Source organism: Manis javanica, chromosome 4 (assembly GCF_040802235.1).
Source record: "Manis javanica isolate MJ-LG chromosome 4, MJ_LKY, whole genome shotgun sequence".
NCBI lineage: Eukaryota > Metazoa > Chordata > Mammalia > Pholidota > Manidae > Manis > Manis javanica.
Genome location: NC_133159.1, coordinates 40,912,559 through 40,932,284, shown reverse-complemented (window position 1 = coordinate 40,932,284; position 19,726 = coordinate 40,912,559). Strand labels below are relative to the sequence as shown.

The following is a 19,726-nucleotide window of genomic DNA, read 5'->3' as shown; positions in this document are numbered from 1 at the left end:
CTTGTAGAGAGGACAGTCACCCTCCACTGGTCCCACTGAGACTCAATGCAGAAGTGGAAGTTTGAAAGATTTACCAGAAGCAAGAGGGGTGCCAGAGGGGTGAGGGCTGGACGGAGCTCCCTTCACAGGAGAAAGGTCAGGTGGATGATGCTTCCCCAGCCTTTCCTCAGTTAGGGTGCTTGCAGGAGTCCCAAACACTCCATCTATATCACTGGTGCCTCAGCCCCAAGGCTCTTCCCTGTGCACCCCTATACTCCACCCACTCAGCCTGCTCTTCCCAGTAGCATCAGACTTTCCTGCATGTCAGGCAGAGGGAGGCTTTCCCAGCTTTCTCAGCCCTCTCTCAGCCCAACTGGGAAGATGTCTGCAGGAGCCAGCCCCAAGAGCTCCTTCCTCCCCACAGGTGGCTGCAGACACAGTGGCCAGCCTTGTCCACCCTGTTGGCCCACTGATGCAGGAAAGGAAGAAGGCAGTCCTGCCCACAATGATCTCACAGAAGTGCTGCTGTTCTGCTCACAAAGGGCCAGCTAGGCCACAAAATGAGCCTCAATAAATTCAAAAAGATTGAAATTTTATCAAGCAGTTTCTTAGACCACAATGATATGTAACTAGAAATAAAATACTCAAAGAAAACAAAAAGGCTCACAAACACATGGAGGCTAAACAACATGCTTCTAAATAATCAATGGATCAATGAACACATCAAAACAGAAATCAAACAATACATGGAGACAAATGAAAACAAAAATACAACAGTCCAAAATTTGTGGAATGCTGCAAAAGCAGTTCTAAGAGGAAAGTACACAGCAATACAGACCTACCTCAAGAAACAGGAACAATCCCCAAAACGCAGTTTAAACTCACAATTAAAGAAACTAGAAGATGAAGAACAAATGAAAACCAAAGTTAGTAGAAGGAGGGACATAATAAAGATAAGAGCAGAAATAAATAAAATAGAGAAGAAAACAATAGAAAAAAAATCAATGAACCCAAAAGCTGGTTCTTTGAGAAGATAAATAAAATAGACAAACACCTAGCCAGACTTACCAAAAAAAGAGAATACACAAATAAACAAAATTGGAATGAAAAGGAATAGTCACATTGGACACAAAAGAAATACAAAGAATTATTAGAGAATTCTATGAGAAATTATATGCCAATAAGTTGGACAACCTACAAGAAATGGACAAATTCCCAGCAAAATACAACCTTCCATTCTGACCCAGAAAGACACAGAAAATCTGAACAGACCTATTACCAGTAACAAAATTGAATTGGTAAAAAAATTCCTAGCAAACAAAAGTCCAGAACCAGATGGATTCACAGCTGAATTCTACCAAACATTTGAAGAAGAGCCAATACCCATTTTTCTTAAAGTATTCCAAAAAGTAGAGGAGGAGGTGTTTTTTTTTTAATCTATACAACAATAATATTATTATACAGCAGTAATCATAGTACAACTTTTTTTGGGTTCCCAGACCCAATTCCAATGCATGTGTAATGGGGGGGAGGGGGTCTTCCCAAACACAACAACAAGCAATTCTCAAACACCAGCAGGGTGTACAAAAATTCAACTCAATTCTGAAGCTATCTGCCAAGAGACAGCACCAGATTCCCCAGGTTAAGTAAGAGCTTTGTCCTACAAGACTGTCCTCCTCCTTGCCATTCTAGATGCTGGTCACCAGCCCCAGGCAGTTACCTATGCTTCTGACCTACTAGCTACAGATTGGAGGTTCACATGACCTCTCCCTTAGGTTCAATTAATTTGCTAAAGCATCTCACAGAACTCAGGAAAACACTTATATTTATCAGTTTAATAAAGGATATCATAGAGGATACAAGTTAATAGCCAGATGAAGAGATACATAGGACAAGGTCCCAAATAAAAGAGCTTCTCTCCTTGTGGAGCTTAGGGCCTGGCTCAGTAGGATTGGGAGCATTCTGGTTCCCCAAGTGTAGAAGCTCTCTTTGACAGAAAAGTAGGATCCAAAAGAGAAATATGCTCCCCTCATGGGTTTTTGTGAGGGCTTCAGTGTGTAGTCACGAGTGATTAGATACTGGCCAATGACTGATTCAACCTCCAGCCCCCATCCTTGGGTGTGGGTCCAAAAGTCTCATTAACATGCTCTGACAGGCATTTCACCTTTAAGACTCTGCAGTGTTTTCAGGAACTGTGGATGAAGACCAAATATACCTGGGAAATACATACTTGGTCAAATGACCAAGTATGTATTTCTTATGACTCATTATATTGCAGGAGGGAATACTTCCAAATTCATTCTATGAGGCCAGCACTACTCAAATACAAAAAACAGACAAAGACACTACAAAAAAGAAAAATTTTAGACCCAGGATCATAACAAAGCAACTAAGAGGTGGGGTGTGAGTTCTTAGAAGCCTTTTTGAAGTAGGTGGTGTATAAGCCAAGCCTTTAAAATGAGTGTTTCCAATAACTGGTTGGTTATTCTAACCAAAGATGGCAGCTTGAGAAAGTGTAGGATGTTGTATTTAACACCAGAAAGAAGGAAGGCTTTTATTGAGTATGTCCTATATGGTAGGGTCTGAGGATTTAGAAATATATCAGAAACAATCCTTGCCATTGAGGAGCTCTAAGTCTAGAGGGATCGACACATGTAAACAGCCATTAGGGTGATGATAACTTCATAGAGTAGAAAAGAAATGTTAAAAAGAAGGGTGTGTAACTCTGACTTGGGGAAGTCAGGAGATGTTTTGCAAAGGGGATGACACTTGAGTTGCCAGTTGAGAAAGGAGGAGGAGTTTGCTAGGCAGAGTGGGAGAAGTTAGGAGTGCTGTGGGCAGTGAGCAGTCCCAGTGCTCTTTTACTGAACAATCTAAGTGTGGCAGGCAGCAAGCAGGCAAGGGAAGAATTTCTTCCCAAAGATTTTGGCTCCTGTTTGGAATGACGTTAAAGTCTTGTTTTCAATATGACACCCTAATAGTAGATAGTTAAATGAAAAGTTCTGGACTCAGACCTGGATTCTCATCTGCCTATCTAATCATCTGTATAACTTTAGGTAAAATATTTATTTCTGTTTCGGTTTCCTCATTTATACAACTTCTTTGTGTCTCAATTCCTTCTGTTCATACAGTTCAAAAATAAAGTGCCTAGCACAGAGCCCGACATATACAAAGTGCTGTTATTTCTATCATTATGTCACTTAGTCCTCACTAAGCCACCTGGACTCAGGGTATAATTTCCCTCCTTTTTCCAAAGAATAAATTTGGAGTAGGTACGTTACCTGCGTAAAGTGTAATCTGGGTAAACTGGAGTCCGGTCCGCTTTAATTTTATAACCGCTCCGGGTTTTCCCAAGCGGCCCGGGGGCAGGCTCCTGTCCGGCAGCGTAAATCCGGAGCCAGTATTTGGGCACCGCCTCTGCCTGCGCCGGGTGGGCGGGGCCTGGAGGGGCGGGGCGGGTGAGAGGAGGGAAGTTGTCGAAGTTAGGGGAGACGCCCGCTCGCTCGCTCGGGCCTCGCCTTTGGCCGCTCCCTCCGCCTCCTCCCCGCCCTGAGCCCCCATCCGCCAGTCCTTCCTTCCCCTCCCGTGCATGATGGAAACACCATGGCTGCGGCGGCCCAGCTCTCCCTGACACAGGTAAAGCCGCCCGCCCTTCCGCCAGGCTCGGTCGGCTGGTGTCCCCGGCCCGGTCCCCTCCCCCACCGCCCTATGGCTCACTGATCCCGGCCGGTTTCTCTCCGTCCCGGGCTGGGCGGCCGATGGTGAAAGCAAGAGCGAGTGTGTGTGACTAAGAGAGGGCGCCATCCCGAGCTGGTAGCTCCGCCGCGGCCGCAGCAACCCCGCCCCGGCTCGGCCGGCGCCCCCGGCCCCGCCCCGCGCGACCCCCTGACCGCTGGCCCCTGCGCCCGCAGCGGAGTGGACCGTGTTCCCGGCCGGGTCTGCGGGTGCCCCTCCCGCTCCCCTTAGCTTTCACCCACCCAGGAGTTTGCTTCTCCAGGCCATGTGTACCCCAGGTGAGCTCCTGTTGAGTTCGTGCGGATCAGCCTCACCCCTGAGTAGCGCGCTTCCCCCAGTTAGAGTGACCGTCCTGAGCCAGACCCCCTAAAAGCCAGTCTCCTCTCTAAACCGTCATTTTCCCACTGAGTCCAACGAAAACCCTCCCTTCCACAGCAGTTTACTCCAGACACCTTTCCCAAATAAATCTCATCCTACCCAAGTCCCTAACTCTGCTAGCGCGTTCTAGAACTCAGCCTTTTACCGTCCTGATTAAGTTTCTTTCTGGGTTAGACCCCCGATTCAGTCTTAACCTGCCCAAGTTTGCTTCCATTCCCACCGTGTGGGCTCTCAATCGCTCTGCCAGCGGATAACAGGGAGACATCCTTTAACAGGAGTGATAGTTCCAGCTGTCTTGGTGCTGGGAACTACTATAGAGATTACTCGTCTTGGGGCCGTCTTCACCGAAATCTGTTCTCAGGGTCTTTTCTCTTGCTTTTCTGTTTCCTTCAGAGCCCAGTCCTTGTGCTTCCCAGAAAACTGTTAGGCAGCCTTGTACCTGCCCTTCGGTAAAGAAAGCCAATTATAATCTTCCCATGTTGTCCAGGATGATGAGGTGACAAGCACCTGTCAGTCTCTTTCCGCTCCTCTGACCAAAACTCACCCCAACCTCACCGCCTCAGCCTGTTCTGTCCAAAGCCGGTGGCTAATGTATTTCCCCGTTGGGGCCCATCCGCAGCCTTTCTGCCTGCCTTTGTAGTTCTCTGCCACTTTGTGGTTTCCTTGGCCTGGGTACTCCAGTACATAACAAGGCTTTAACCCTGGGTTGGGGCATACACTCGGCGGTAGATTTTTCTGTGTTGGGGTCAAGAGGCTTTGAGGTGTTTCACCAGCACTCTAAGACCAAAAAATATTTTCCGCAGAAACCAGGAGTCACATATAAACATGTGCCCCATGTAAACTAACTTTAGTTCACAGGAAGTATCAGTCTCATAAAAGTGAAATCTGTTTATTTCCCAGTTTACTTCCCTAATTTGACAGATAGATAACCGCGAAGAATCCTTGGAATGTGATGGTTTAGTCTTGATGGTGAATCTTTGTGAGGGTCCTCCTGAAACTCAAATTAGAGGAATGGCAACATTGACTTTTGGGTGTTCACTTTAATATAAGCTTAGTTAGTGATCTGCATTAAACATTATCCTGTAGGCAGGCTGTTGTTCTTTCGCTCTGTTGGCCAGTTGGGGCACGAGTTTGACCACCTTGAAGATTTTTGTTCCTTTGAAGTCTTCTGTAGACCTTCTTAGTTATGTGCGTATTTCATTCTCTCCCTGTGAAATATTGTGTTTGTTGTTTCTGTTTACTAGCATTCATCTTTGGGGATTTTCTTCAGGTTTTGCAAGTTCTGGAGACAGTGAAATAATTTATGTACTTGTGGTTATATATATTAACATGTACACAGAGTAAATACTGAATCAGGAGTATTATCCTTCAGTGTCTCATATATGAGAGAACATACATGGATGGTTCATTTATGTTGATTATTCAATTTAGAATATTTTGATTTTAAGACATTAAGAGGAAGTAAGATTTTTGTAAAGACACAGGAAAAAGAATCTTACCAAGTGTTAATATACCATAATATATCTCCCTGTTATTTTAAAACTTTGCTAATTTGTGTTTCTTTAATTTAACTTGCTAACTGCTTGAGGCAAACTGAGATAACAGTGCAACCTGGTTTCACATTCATTATGGATGTTCATGTCACCCTCACTCCTCACCCCCACCCCCAAAACGCACACATTTAGGCATAGGCATACTCAAGTGAGAGCTCCTCCAGGGCAGGGACATCTTTTAATCTACCTCTCTTCCTCAGTGCTCATCCAGAGGAAAGTGATTAATAACTGTCTTATGAATGACTGAAAATTCTAAAGGGCTCTATGACAGTTACAAAGATAAGCAGATGCTGAAGTTAGTTTCTGCCTCCGGTCATGAGATAAGGGTTTGTGTGTAGATTTATTCATTCAGCAAATACTTGTTAAGTACCAGTTGTGTGCTGGAAGTGTGCTGGATTGTCTTGTTTATAATTTTTTGCCTTTATCAGTTAAGCAAAACTGACAGTTTGGGGGAAAAATGTGAAAACTGTTTTAATTTACTCCTTCCTTCCTCTGCCTGCCAGCCAGCCCTCCAACTCCTCAACCAAGATAAATTACGTAAATTATCATATTCTAATGTCTAGAGAGAATAGAATACTAGGCTAATGAAATGTTCGTTCCAGGCCCAGCTCTGCCAAGAGCAAACTGTATGGCAGTGAGTTAGGTCTCCAGGCCTCAGTTTTCTAAACTTAAATATTCATTCAACAAATATTTGCTGGGCGTTCACTATGTGCTAGGAATTATTCTAGGTACTGAGGATATACTAATGAACAAAATGGGTAACTCTTAGAGCTTGGAGACAAACAAAACATGGAGCTTGTATTCTAGTAGGGGAGTTTGAATTAGCTGACCTCAGGACCTCTCCAGCCAGCATTCTCTTTTTAGAGGTCATATTCTATGATTTATAGATCTAGTGCTGACTTTCCCAGGGTACTTTAGGGCTGTGTAGCCCTAGTGTGCTCTAATTTCCATTGTCTTCACTAGATGTTCTACTTTCTTAGCAATATGAAGTTAAACTTGAGTGAGAAAGATCTTGTGATTTTTGCATATGGTGGATTACAAAAAAGGTATAATACTTTCTCTTCTTAAGCTTTTCCAAATGTCTGTTTCTTCCTCAAGCCTGTATCCCTAATAATAACAATAATACACTAGCTTCCCTTTGGGTGTACTGTGAATTTACCTCACCCAATCTAACACTTCATTTTGCAAACTAGGGAAGTAATTTCCATTAGCTAGTAAGTGGTAGATCTAAGATTTGAACCACGATCTGTAGGACGTCACAAGCTATTTCCCTACAGTTCTCTGTGTACTAGATGCTTGGATATCCAATGCCCCTTTATATGTTTTATTTTCTTTTTCATATATACCCTAATTAGGTAGTAAAGTTCTTGAGGATGGAATCTGTGCCATTTGTCTGTGAATCTCCAGTGCCTTTCATTGTATCTTGACAATATAATTGTGGGTGAACAAGTAGAGCTCTTGATGATGATGAAAATTTTATTTTGTTGAAATATGGCATGATATGAGTATTTTAAATAATTTCTAGCAGTTCAGCTTTATGCTGAAGTTTTCTTCTTTTAATTTAGCAAGGATTCTTTTTTTTTAATAATAAAAATGCCCTTAGAATGGGACTTAATTTAAAAAATCTTAGTATATGGTCTTTAACAGTAAATGCTATAAGAATACTTTTAATGTTCTTTTTAATTGCACGGGTCATGTAATAGCATTACAGAAAATCTAGAAATTAGAGGAAAAAATCTATAATTTCATAGTTTCTGGTGCTTATTTTCAATTCATTTAAAAAAAGGTATACAGTATGTGTCAATAATATATCCCCTTGTAGTCTGATTTAAACAGTAAATACAGGGTAGAGTATGAAAATTACAACATGTTCTCAGAAGCAGAAAAGGGGTATTCATTCAACATGACATTATTTGAGTTCTTACTGTGGGAAGGGCACAATAATGATTTTTTTTTTTTGCCTGCAGTTACTGTACAGTATACTCAGGAAATTGTACTTCCTAGAGTGATACCTAACTGTTCTCAAAAATGACTTGGAATGTTCAGTATTTCGGAGGAGTTGTCATAGTTAAAATTAATTAGGAACAGTTGAGTTTGTCCAATAAAGAGCCTTCCAGGAATAATCTGAGTGCGTTCCTTTGTTTTCACTCTATTTGCAGACATAATGTTAGTAACAGACTAACATGTAGAGAAAGAGTGAGCATCTTTATTTAATGAATCATAGTTCTAATCTCCACTCTCACTAATAGTCTGATTTAAGGGCTCAATCTAAGGTATTTGACTTGCTCTTCAAGAAACTATAAACACAAATGTTTCTTTGTTTAGCAAGTTTTGCACATAATAAAATTGGAACTCTGGAAACCAAAAGCAGGAAAATGGGGGGGAGTGAGAGGGAAGGGAGGAGATAGATGGTTACTTGGAGAACTGGTAGAAATGAATAAAAAGTTAATTCAGGCAGAGTTCATTAGGCAAATCCATACACTGGAATTTCATTTGAAAGTGGTTGAATACTGATCAACAAGATAAAATGTTATGCCTTCATTAAAAATTATATTTATAAAGGAGTTTATAATAATCTGAGGGATGTTGTAACTTGAATGCTGTGTTTAGTAAAGAGGAAACATTTTTAGACGAATGATCTAACCCAATTAACATACATAGAAAAAAGACTGAAGAGAAAAATACCAAGATTTTATAATAGCACAGTTATAGTTTTTATTTGTCTTCTTTTCAACACCGAGCATGTTTTTCTTCTGTAATCAGCTGATTTGCCATTTTTAAATGACAACTTTTTTTGAAAATTTACTCTTTTAAATAGAAAATCAATAACTGTAAAATCAGAATCTGTGTTCTAAGATTGCATCTTCACTTAGCATTTCATTTTAAACAGTCGCATCTTTGGGTTTAGAGAAATTGGTTAGAAGAATGGTAATAATTATTATAATTGGTTTGGAAAATTGTCAGAGGACTAATTTATAATTTTGTGTGCTGCCTTATAATTTACAAAGCATATTATGCTCTGTCATTTGATCTTCACAATAACCAATGAGGTAGGCTGTTATTTTCATCTTTTCAAGTTGGAAAATACTCAGCCTCAGGATTTGTGATTTAAGTTTTACAGTCAGTAAATAAGCCAGCATAAACCCATGTTGAAAAAAAAAATTCTGAAAATACCAGTAAAGGTCCCTTCCTGCTCTGGGCTCTTCTTAGAGGCACTTACTCTTGCCAGTTTCTTGTGTGAATTCCTAGCAATAATCTGTGAGGTATATGAATATATACATATATGTATACATATATGTATATGTGAATATATACATAGACATACATATGTATATATATTTTTCTTTTGAGTAAGCTGCATATTGTTTCAGAGTTTATTTACTTAAGCTTAATTGATCTATAAGATTGCCCTATACCAGCACGTTCAGATCTCCCTTATTATTTTCAAAACTTGAGGATATCCTTTATATGAATATACTGTAATTTACAGAACTAGTCACCTAATGATGGGTATTTATGGTGTTTCAGTCTTACTACCAACAGTGCAGCAGTGAATTATTCTAATGCTTTCATATTGGAGGTGCAATTAAAAAATAAAGGTTGGAGCTCTTTTAAAAACTTGTTTTTATGTGATACAAATATACAAAGAAAAGTCTTACTTCCTACCTCTTTAGATTGGGGATTTCATAATGGACTTTAAAAATACGAGGAATTTCCAAACTTCTGAAATAATCAAACTGCTTATTTCTTATTATGTCTTCAGTAAAAGTAAAAATCTGGCCAAGAACACTGGGGCAAGAATATACTTTTGGGGCAGAAAGTTTCTATATTACAGTACTTTTTTTCTTTTCAATTATGGTTTCTCAGCCTTGGTGCTACTGACTTTTGCGGCCAGATAATTGGATGTGGGGGCAAGTCCTGTGCATGGAGGGATGTTTTGCAGTCTCTCCAGCTGGGGCAATCAAAAATATCTCTAGGCAAGCTTGGATTAATACTTAGTCTATAGGCACAGACCTGATCATCTACATTTGCCCTCTTACAGCACTAAATTATGTTTTCTACCTTTATCTTGCATTTACCTACCACTTCAGCATTTTATTAAAAAAATAATAATAATAAGGGAGAAATGTGGGATTCACATATAAATCAAGTATAAAAATCAAATGAATAATCATATCTGACTTTATTGTTTATAGTTCATGATGCGTGATCAAAACCGAAAGTTTCTGTGATATGACTGCCTGTGCACTGTTCACCATGTAAGAACTTATTCACTATGTAAGAACTGGTTCACCATGTAAGAACTTGTTTGTTATGCTTCAGAAGATGGGAGACTGTTGAGAATTAGGCTTGGGGTTGATTAATGATTGTGCATTGAGTCCCCTATACAGAATTTTATTGTTGTTAACAACCATTTGATCAACAAATATGCGAGATGCCCTCTAAAAAAAAAAATTCCATAAGAGCAAAAATCTATCTGTGTAAAGACATAAAAAATGTGTAAAAATGTTCATGTTCTATGGGGAGGCTACAAAAAAGCATATACTATTTTATCACATTTGGAAAAATAAATTATGTGTTATCTTCAAAAAAAAAAATATCTCCAGACATTGCCAAATGTTCCCTGGGGCACAAAATTGCCTCCAGTTAAGAGTCACTGGTCTAAATTTATACTTTTCAAATTTAGTGATCTACTAAGGCATATAGGAGATACAGAGCTATGTGCTTGCTATCTTAGTATAGGGATGGGGGAATAGTTTATCTTCATATTTTTATTCCTAAACCTGCCACAAGCCAGAGATGACTAATTGTGCATTTAAGCTTAAAAAACTTAAATGGAAGAAAGCCAGAAATTGTGAACTTAATTTTCTTCTTTGGTATCATTAATCTACAATTACATGAAGAACATTATGTTTACTAGGCTCCCCCCTTCACCAAGTCCCCCCCACATACCCCTTCACAGTCACTGTCCATTAGCATAGTAAGATACTGTAAAATCATTACTTGTCTTCTCTGTGTTGTAGAGCCTGCCCCATAAACCCCCCCACATTATATATGCTAATTGTAATGCCCCCTTTCTTTTTCCCGACCTTATCCCTCCCATCCCACCCATCCTCCCCAGTCCGTTTCCCTTTGGTAACTGTTAGTCAATTCGTGGGTTCTGTGATTCTGCTGCTGTTTTGTTCCTTCAGTTTTTCTTTGTTCTTATACTCCACATATGAGTGAAATCATTTGGTACTTGTCTTTCTCTGCCTGGCTTATTTCACTGAGCATAATACCCTCTAGCTCCATCCATGTTGTTGCAAATGGTAGGATTTGTTTTCTTCTTATGGCTGAATAATATTCCATTGTGTATATGTACCACATCTTCTTTATCCATTCATCAACTGATGTACATTTAGGTTGCTTCCATTTCTTGGCTATTGTAAATAGTGCTGCGATAAACATAGGGGTGCATCTGTCTTTTTCAAACTGGGCTGCTGCATTCTTAGGGTAAATTCCTAGAAGTGAAATACCTGGGTCAAATGGTATTTCTATTTTAAGCATTTTGAGGAACCTCCATACTGCTTTCCACAATCGTTGAACTAATTTACATTCCCACCAGCAGTGTAGGAGGGTTCCCCTTTCTCCACAACCTCGCCAACATTTGTCATTGTTTGTCTTTTGGATGGTGGCGATCCTTACTGGTGTGAGGTGATATCTCATGGTGGTTTTATTTTGCATTTCTCTGATGACTAGCGATGTGGAGCATCTTTTCATGTGTCTGTTGGCCATCTGAATTTCTTCTTTAGAAAACTGTCTATTCAGCTCCTCTGCCCATTTTTTAATTGAATTTTTTGCTTTTTGTTTGTTGAAGTGTGTGAGCTCTTTGTATATTTTGGATGTCAACCCTTTATTGGATCTGTCATTTATGAATATATTCTCCCATACTGTAGGGTACCTTTTTGTTCTATTGATGGTGTCCTATGCTGTACAGAAGCTTTTTAGCTTGATATAGTCCCACTTGTTCATTATTGCTTTTGTTTTCCTTGCCCGGGGAAATATGTTCATGAAGAAGTCACTCATGTTTATGTCCATGAGATTTTTGCTTATGTTTTTTTCTAAGAGTTTTATTGTTTCATGACTTACATTCAGGTCTTTGATCCATTTCGAATTTACTTTTGTGTATGGAGTTAGACAGTGATCCAGTTTCATTCTCTCACATGTAGCTGTCCAGTTTTGCCAGCACCATCTGTTGAAGAGACTTTCATTTCTCCATTGTACGTCCATTTATCATATATTAATTGCTCCTTTATCATATATTAATTGACCATATATGTTTGGGTTAATGTTTGGAGTCTCTATTCTGTTCCACTTGTCTGTGGCTCTGTTCTTGTGCCAGAACCAAATTATCTTGATTACTGTAGCTTTGTAGTAGAGCTTGAAGTTGGGGAGTGAGAACCCCCCCCACTTTATTCTTCCTTCTCAGGATTGCTTTGGCTATTTGGGGTCTTTGGTGGTTCCATATGAATTTTTGAACTATTTGTTCCAGTTCATTGAAGAATGTTGTTGGTAATTTGATAGAGATTGCATCAAATATGTATATTGCTTTGGGCAGGATGGCCATTTTGACAATATTATTTCTTCCTAGCCAGGAGCATGGGTGAGTTTCCATTTGTTAGTGTCCTCTTTAATTTCTCTTAAGAGTGTCTTGTAGTTTTCAGGGTATAGGTCTTTCACTTCCTTGGTTAGGATTATTCCTAGGTATTTTATTCTTTTTTTTTTTTTTTTGAGAGGGCATCTCTCATATTTATTGATTAAATGGTTGTTAACAACAATAAAATTCTGTATAGGGGACTCAATGAACAACCATTAATCAACCCTAAGCCTAATTCTCAACAGTCTCCAATCTTCTGAAGCATAACAAACAAGTTCGTACATGGTGAACAAATTTTTAGATAGTGAGTAAGTTCTTACATGGTGAACAGTCATCACAGAAACTTTCAGTTTTGATCACGCATATGAACTATAAACAATCAGGTCAAATATGAATATTTGTTTGATTTTTATACTTGGTTTATGTGTGAATCTCACATTTCTCCCTTATTATTATTATTATTATTATTATTGTTTTTAATAAAATGCTGAAGTGGTAGGTAGATACAAGATAAAGGTAGAAAACATAATTTACTGCTGTAAGAGGGCAAATGTAGATGATCAGGTCTGTGCCTATAGACTAAGTATTAATCCAAGCTGGATAAGGGCAACAAAACATCCATGGATGCAGAAGATTTCTCTCAAAACAGGGGGGGTGAGGTTCTAAGCCTCACCTCTGTTGATCCCCAATTTCTCACCTGATGGCCCCCCTGCGACTGTGCCTGTCTTAGGTTGTTCCTCCCTTGAGGAATCTTACCCGTCTATGGCTAACCAGTCATCTTCCGGGGCCATACACGGAAATGTAAAGTTGGTAAGTGAGGGAGAAGCAATATTGTTTGAAAAGGTTGGCTTTTTACTTCTTTGCAGATTTATGCCCTGTGACTTTTATGCCGAGCATTTGTCTTGAGGTATCTTTACCACTTGGATGAATTATGATACTCGGTAATTTGGTTATGAGGCACAAATTCTACTTAAGGGTTGTAATTAGGAAGGAAGAAGAAAAGCTATAGAAGTAGCAGACGGAAGAAAACATGGGGAGATTCATTATTTCTTTGATAAATCTTCTTATAGAGTAACGTAAGCATGTATAGGTTTTAAACTACTAATTAAATTGTGCACACACATTAACATAATAGGAATACAGCTTCATAACCAAAGCAGACCTACAATTGCCAGCCATCTCCAGTAAAACCAAGAAAACCAGTTAGACACCCTAGGCATTTGTGAAAACTTATCAATGATATGATGGATATTGTCTAACTGAATTTGAATAGTTTGAGAAAAATCAGACAAATTAAAACAACACATTCCTGGGAACTGTTCACATCCCATATGTTCTTTTAACAGTAGATAGTCTGTAGTTGCAAGATTTTGGAGCACTGCAACTTGCACTTCTCCTAATTCTTGGTTGAGTTCCGACAGTATAGATCCAGTCAAATTTGTTGTTTTACTGTATGCACAGACCAGCTTAGATATCTCCTTCTTCATTCCCATGGCAAGTCCAGGAACCAGTGGGATGAATGCAGCTACAACTGCAACAGCGCCAGGATCTTTGTTGAAGTTTTTTGATGATCATCTTCTGGAATGACTCTTCCAGAGAATGTTGATGTTGGAAGTTCTTCATGTCATATCTTAATTCGTTTTCTGGGTAGCCAAATTAGGCTTTGATCCTCTGTATAAACACAAACAAACCCTTTGCCCACACTTTGATATGCCCTTTATACCATTGTGAAGAACTTATTGGAGATCACCACACAGGAACTGCTTTTTTTTTTTTTTTCAAGAGAAAGGAATATTATCAGAAAAATGTACTTCCATAGCTGATCATCTGACACCCTTTAAATGATCAAAATTAAGGATATTTAAAGCATGCATTAATCATTGATTTACAGTTAGTTTTATCCTATCAGGAAGTAATCCCCCTTTTCTTTCTTTCTTTTTTTTTGTTATCATTAATCTACAATTACATGAAGTATATTATGTTTACTAGGCTCTCCCCTATACCAGGTCCCCCCCACAAACCCCTTTACAGTCACTGTCCATCAGCATAGCAAAATGTTGTAGAATCACTACTTGTCTTCTCTGTGTTGTACAGCCTTCCCCTTTCTCCCAACCCCCCATTATGCATGCTAATCATAATACCCCCTTTCTTCTTCCCCCCCTTATCCCTCCCTACCCACACATCCTCCCCACTCCCTTTAGCTTTGGTACCTGTTAGTCCATTCTTGGGTTCTGTGATTCTGCTGCTGTTTTGTTCCTTCAGTTTTTCCTTTGTTCTTATACTCCACAGATGAGTGAAATCATTTGGTATTTGTCTTTCTCTGCTTGGCTTATTTCACTGAGCATAATACCCTCTAGCTCCATCCATGTCGTTGCAAATGGTAGGATTTGTTTTCTTCTTATAGCTGAGTAATATTCCATTGTGTATATGTACCACATCTTCTTTATCCATTCATCTACTGATGGCCACTGAGGTTGCTTCCAATTCTTGGCTATTGTAAATAGTGCTGCGATAAACATAGGGGTGCATCTGTCTTTTTCAAACTTGAGTGCTGCGTTCTTAGGGTAAATTCCTAGGAGTGGAATTCCTGGGTCAAATGGTAAGTCTATTTTGAGCATTTTGAGGAACCTCCATACTGCTTTCCACAATGGTTGAACTAATTTACATTCCCACCAGCAGTGTAGGAGGGTTCCCCTTTCTCCACAACCTCGCCAACATTTGTTGTTGTTTGTCTTTTGGATGGCAGCCATCCTTACTGGTGTGAGGTGATACCTCATTGTGGTTTTAATTTACATTTCTCTGGTAATTAGCAATGTGGAGCATCTTTTCATGTGTCTGTTGGTCATCTCTATTTCTTTTTTGGAGAACTGTCTGTTCAGTTCCTCTGCCCATTTTTTAATTGGATTATTTATTTTTTGTTTGTTGAGGTGGGTGAGCTCTTTATATATTTTGGACGTGAAACCTTTATTGGATCTGTCATTTACAAATATATTCTCCCATACTGTAGAGTACCTTTTTGTTCTATTGATGGTGTCTTTTGCTATACAGAAGCTTTTCAGCTTAATATAGTCCCACTTGCTCCTTTTTGCTGTTGTTTTCCTTGCCCGGGGAGATATGTTCAAGAAGAGGTCACTCATGTTTATGTCTAAGGGGTATTTGCCTATGTTTTTTTCTAGGAGTTTATGGTTTTATGACTTACATTCAGGTCTTTGATCCATTTTGAATTTACTTTTGTGCATGGGGTTAGACAATGGTCCAGTTCCATTCTCCTACACATAGCTGTCCAGTTTTGCAGGCACCATCTGTTGAAGAGACTGTCATTTCGCCATTGTATGTCCATGGCTCCTTTATCAAATATTAATTGACCATATATGTTTGGGTTAATTTCTGGGGTCTCTAATCTGTTCCACTGGTCTGTGGCTCTCTTCTTGTGCCAGTACTTAATTGTCTTGATTACTATGGCTTTGTAGTAGAGCTTGAAGTTGGGGAGTGAGATCCCCCCTACTTCAGTCTTCTTTCTCACGGTTGCTTTGGCTATTCCAGGTCTTTGCTGTTTCCATATGAATTTTTGAATTATTTGTTCCAGTTTGTTGAAGAATGTTGGTGGTAATTTGATAGGGATTACATCAAATCTATATATTGCTTTGCGCAGAATGGCTATTTTGACGATATCAATTCTTCCTAGTCACGAGCATGGTATGAGTTTCCATTTGTTAGTGTCCCCTTTAATTTCTCTTAAGAGTGACTTGTAGTTTTCAGGGTATAGGTCTTTCACTTCTTTGGTTAGGTTTATTCCTAGGTATTTTATTCTTTTTGATGTAATTGTGAATGAAATTGTTTTCCTGATTTCTCTTTCTTTTGGTTCATTGTTAGTATATAGGAAAGCCACAGATTTCTGTGTGTTAATTTTGTATCCTGCAACTTTGCTGTATTCCATATCAGTTCTAGTAGTTTTGGAGTGGAGTCTAGGGTTTTTTATGTACAATATCATGTCATCTGCAAATAGTGACAGTTTAACTTCTTTACCAATATGGATTCCTTGTGTTTCTTTCTTTTGTCTGATTGCCGTGGCTAGGACCTCCTGTACTATGTTAAATAACAGTGGGGAGAGTGGGCATCCCTGTCTTGTTCCCGATCTCAGAGGAACAGCTTTCAGCTTCTTGCTGTTCAGTATAATGTTGGCTGTGGGTTTATCATCTATGGCCTTTATTATGTTGAGGTACTTGCCCTCTATACCCATTTTGCTGAGAGTTTTTATCATGAATGGATGTTGAATTTTGTTAAATGCTTTTTCAGCATCTATGGAGATGATCATGTGTTTTTTGTGGTTCTTTTTGTTTATGTGGTGGATGATGTTGATGGATTTTCGAATGTTGTACCATCCTTGCATCCCTGGGATAAATCCCACTTGGTCATGGTGTATGATCCTTTTGATATGTTTTTGAATTCCATTTGCTAATATTTTATTGAGTATTTTTGCATCTACATTCATCAGGGATATTGGTCTGTAATATTCTTTTTTGAGGGATCTTTGCCTGGTTTTGGTATTAGGGTGATGTTGGCTTCATAGAATGAGTTTGGGAGTATTCTCTCCTCTTCTATTTTTTGGAAAACTTTAAGGAGAATGGATAGTATGTCTTCTCTGTGTGTCTGATAAAATTCCGAGGTAAATCTGTCCGGCCCGGGGGTTTTGTTCTTGGGCAGTTTTTTGATTACCATTTCAATTTCTTTGCTCATAATTGGTTTGTTTAACTTTTGTGTTTCTTCATTGGTCAGTCTTGGAAGGTTGTATTTTTCTAGGAAGTTGTCCATTTCTTCTAGGTTGTTGGCATATAGGTTTTCCTAGTAGTCTTTAATAATTCTTTGTATTTCTGTGGCGTCTGTTGTGATTTTTCCGTTCTCATTTCTGATTTTGTTGATTTGTGTTGATTCTCTGTTTCTCTTAATAAGTTTGGCTAGAGGCTTATCTATTTTGTTTATTTTCTTAAAGAACCAGCTCTTGGTTTCATTGATTTTTGCTATTGTTTTATTCTTCTCAATTTTGTTTATTTCTTCTCTGACCTTTATTATATCCCTCCTTCTGCTGACTTTAGGCCTCATTTGTTCTTCTTTTTCCAGTTTCGATAATTGTGATGTTAGACTATTCATTTGGGATTGTTCTTCCTTCTTCAAGTGTGCCTCAATCGCTATATACTTTCCTCTTAAGTCTGTTTTCGCTGCATCCCACAGAAGTTGGGGCTCTGTGTTGTTGTTGTCATTTGTTTCCATATATTCCTTGATCTCTATTTTAATTTGTTCGTTGATCCATTGATTATTTAGGAGCATGTTGTTAAGCCTCCATGTGTTTGTGAGCCTTTTTGTTTTCTTTGTAGAATTTATTTCTAGTTTTATACCTTTGTGGTCTGAAGAGTTGGTTGGTAGAATTTCAATATTTTGGAATTTACTGAGGCTCTTTTCGTGGGCTAGTATGTGGTCCATTCTGGAGAATGTTCCGTGTGCACTTGAGAAGAATGTATATCCTGTTGCTTTTGGCTGTAGAGTCATATAGATGTCTATTAGGTCCATCTGTTCTACTGTGTTGTTCAGTGCCTCAGTGTCCTTACTTATTTTCTGCCCGGTGGATCTATGCTTTGGGGTGAGTGGTGTGTTGAAGTCTCCTAAAATGAATGCATTGCAGTCTATTTACCCCTTTAGTTCTGTTAGTATTTGTTTCACATATGCTTGTGCTCCTGTGTTGGGTGCATATTTATTTATAATGGTTATATCCTCTTGTTGGACTGAGCCCTTTATCGTTCTGTAGTGTCATTCTTTATCTCTTGTTACTTTCTTTGTTTTGAAGTCTATTTTGTCTGATATTAGTACTGCAACCCCTGCTTTCTTCTCTCTGTTGTTTGCCTGAAAATTTTTTTTTTCCATCCGTTGACTTTTAGTCTGTGCATGTCTTTGGGTTTGAGGTGAGTTTCTTGTAAGCAGCAAGTAGATGGGTCTTGCTTTTTTATCCATTCTATTATTCTGTGTCTTTTGATTGGTGCATTCAGTTCATTTACATTTAGGATGACTATTGAAAGATATGTACTTATTGCCATTGTAGGCTTTAAGTTTGTGATTACCAATGATTCAAGATTAGCTTCTTTACTATCTTACTGTATAGCTTAAGTCGCTTATTGAGCTATTATAAACACAGTCTGATGATTCTTTATTTGTCTCCCTTCTTATTCCTCCTCCTCCTTTCTTCATATGTTGGGTGTTTTGTTCTGTGCTCTTTTTAGGAGTGACCCCATGTAGAGCAGTCCCTCTCAAATACCCTGGAGAGGTGGTTTGTGGGAGGCAAATTCCCTCAACTTCTGCTTGTCTGGAAATTGTTTAATCCCTCCTTCATGTTTAAATGATAATCGTGCTGGATACAGTATCCTTGGTTCAAGGCCCTTCTGTTTCATTGCGTTAAATATATCATGCCATTCTCTTCTGTCCTGTAAGGTTTCTGTCGAGAAGTCTGATGATAGCCTGATGGGTTTTCCTTTGTAGGTGACCTTTTTTCCCTCTCTGGCTGCCTTTATTACTCTGTCCTTGTCCTTGATCTTTGCCATTTTAATTATTATGTGTCTTGGTGTTGTCCTCCTTGGGTCCCTTCTGTTGGGAGTTCTGTGTGCTTCTGTGATCTGAGGAACTATTTCCTCCCCCAGTTTGGGGAAGTTTTCAGCAATTATTTCTTCAAAGACAATTTCTATCCCTTTTTCTCTCTCTTCTTCTTGTACCGCTGTAATGCAGATATTGTTACTTTTTGATTGGTCACACAGTTCTCTTAATATTGTTTCATTTCTGAAGATCCTTTTATCTCTCTCTGCATCAGCTTTTACGCATTCCTGTTCTCTGGTTTCTATTCCATTAATGGCCTCTTGCATCTTGTCCATTCTGCTTTTAAGTCCTTCCAGAGATTGTTTTATTTCTGTAGTCTCCCTCTGTACTTGTTCCTTTAGCTCTTGCATATTTCTCTGCAGATCCATCAGCATGCTTAGGATTTTAATTTAGAATTCTTTTTCAGGGAGACTGGTTAGGTCTGTCTCTGCAGATCCTCTCTCAGGGATTGTCTGGACTATTTTGGACCGGACTAAATTTTTTTGCCTTTTCCTGTTGATAGCAGTGGCTGTAGGCAGGTTGTGGATGTGTCAGCTGGGAGAAGAAAGTGCTTTCCTGCTTGCTGGATGCCTTGCCCTTCTACGCTGCCTGTGTCGGTTACCCGCACTCCTGGAGCAGCCACTGGGTTAATCCCCTAAACTGCTGTGGGCAGGGTCTCTTTCAGAGCAGCACAGAGCCCTGTGGGGAGTGGCAGGCACACCAGGTGTGCTCCTCCGTGATAGTGGCTCCCCTCCCCGGCATCTGTGTGCTGACAGCGGCCTTTGGGTCTGGCCCTTGTGGCTGTGCATTGGACAGCGATTCCGTTTGG

General features: G+C 39.4%; 1 protein-coding gene across 3 annotated transcripts in view; it reads left to right on the top strand.

Annotated features, from left to right (window-relative positions):
- The first annotated feature begins 3,438 nt into the window (after positions 1-3,438).
- EPS15 (epidermal growth factor receptor pathway substrate 15) overlaps positions 3,439-19,726 on the top strand; it is a 163,027-nt gene continuing 146,739 nt past the window's right edge. For 2 of the 3 annotated variants that reach the window (XM_073233918.1, XM_037021845.2), the window contains exon 1: positions 3,440-3,615. In XM_073233918.1, coding sequence (XP_073090019.1) covers positions 3,583-3,615 — 33 coding nt within the window. In that variant the 5' untranslated portion in view covers positions 3,440-3,582. Of the gene's footprint in view, positions 3,616-19,726 lie in introns of all 3 variants that reach the window. The other variant, XM_037021847.2, reaches the window with a different exon arrangement.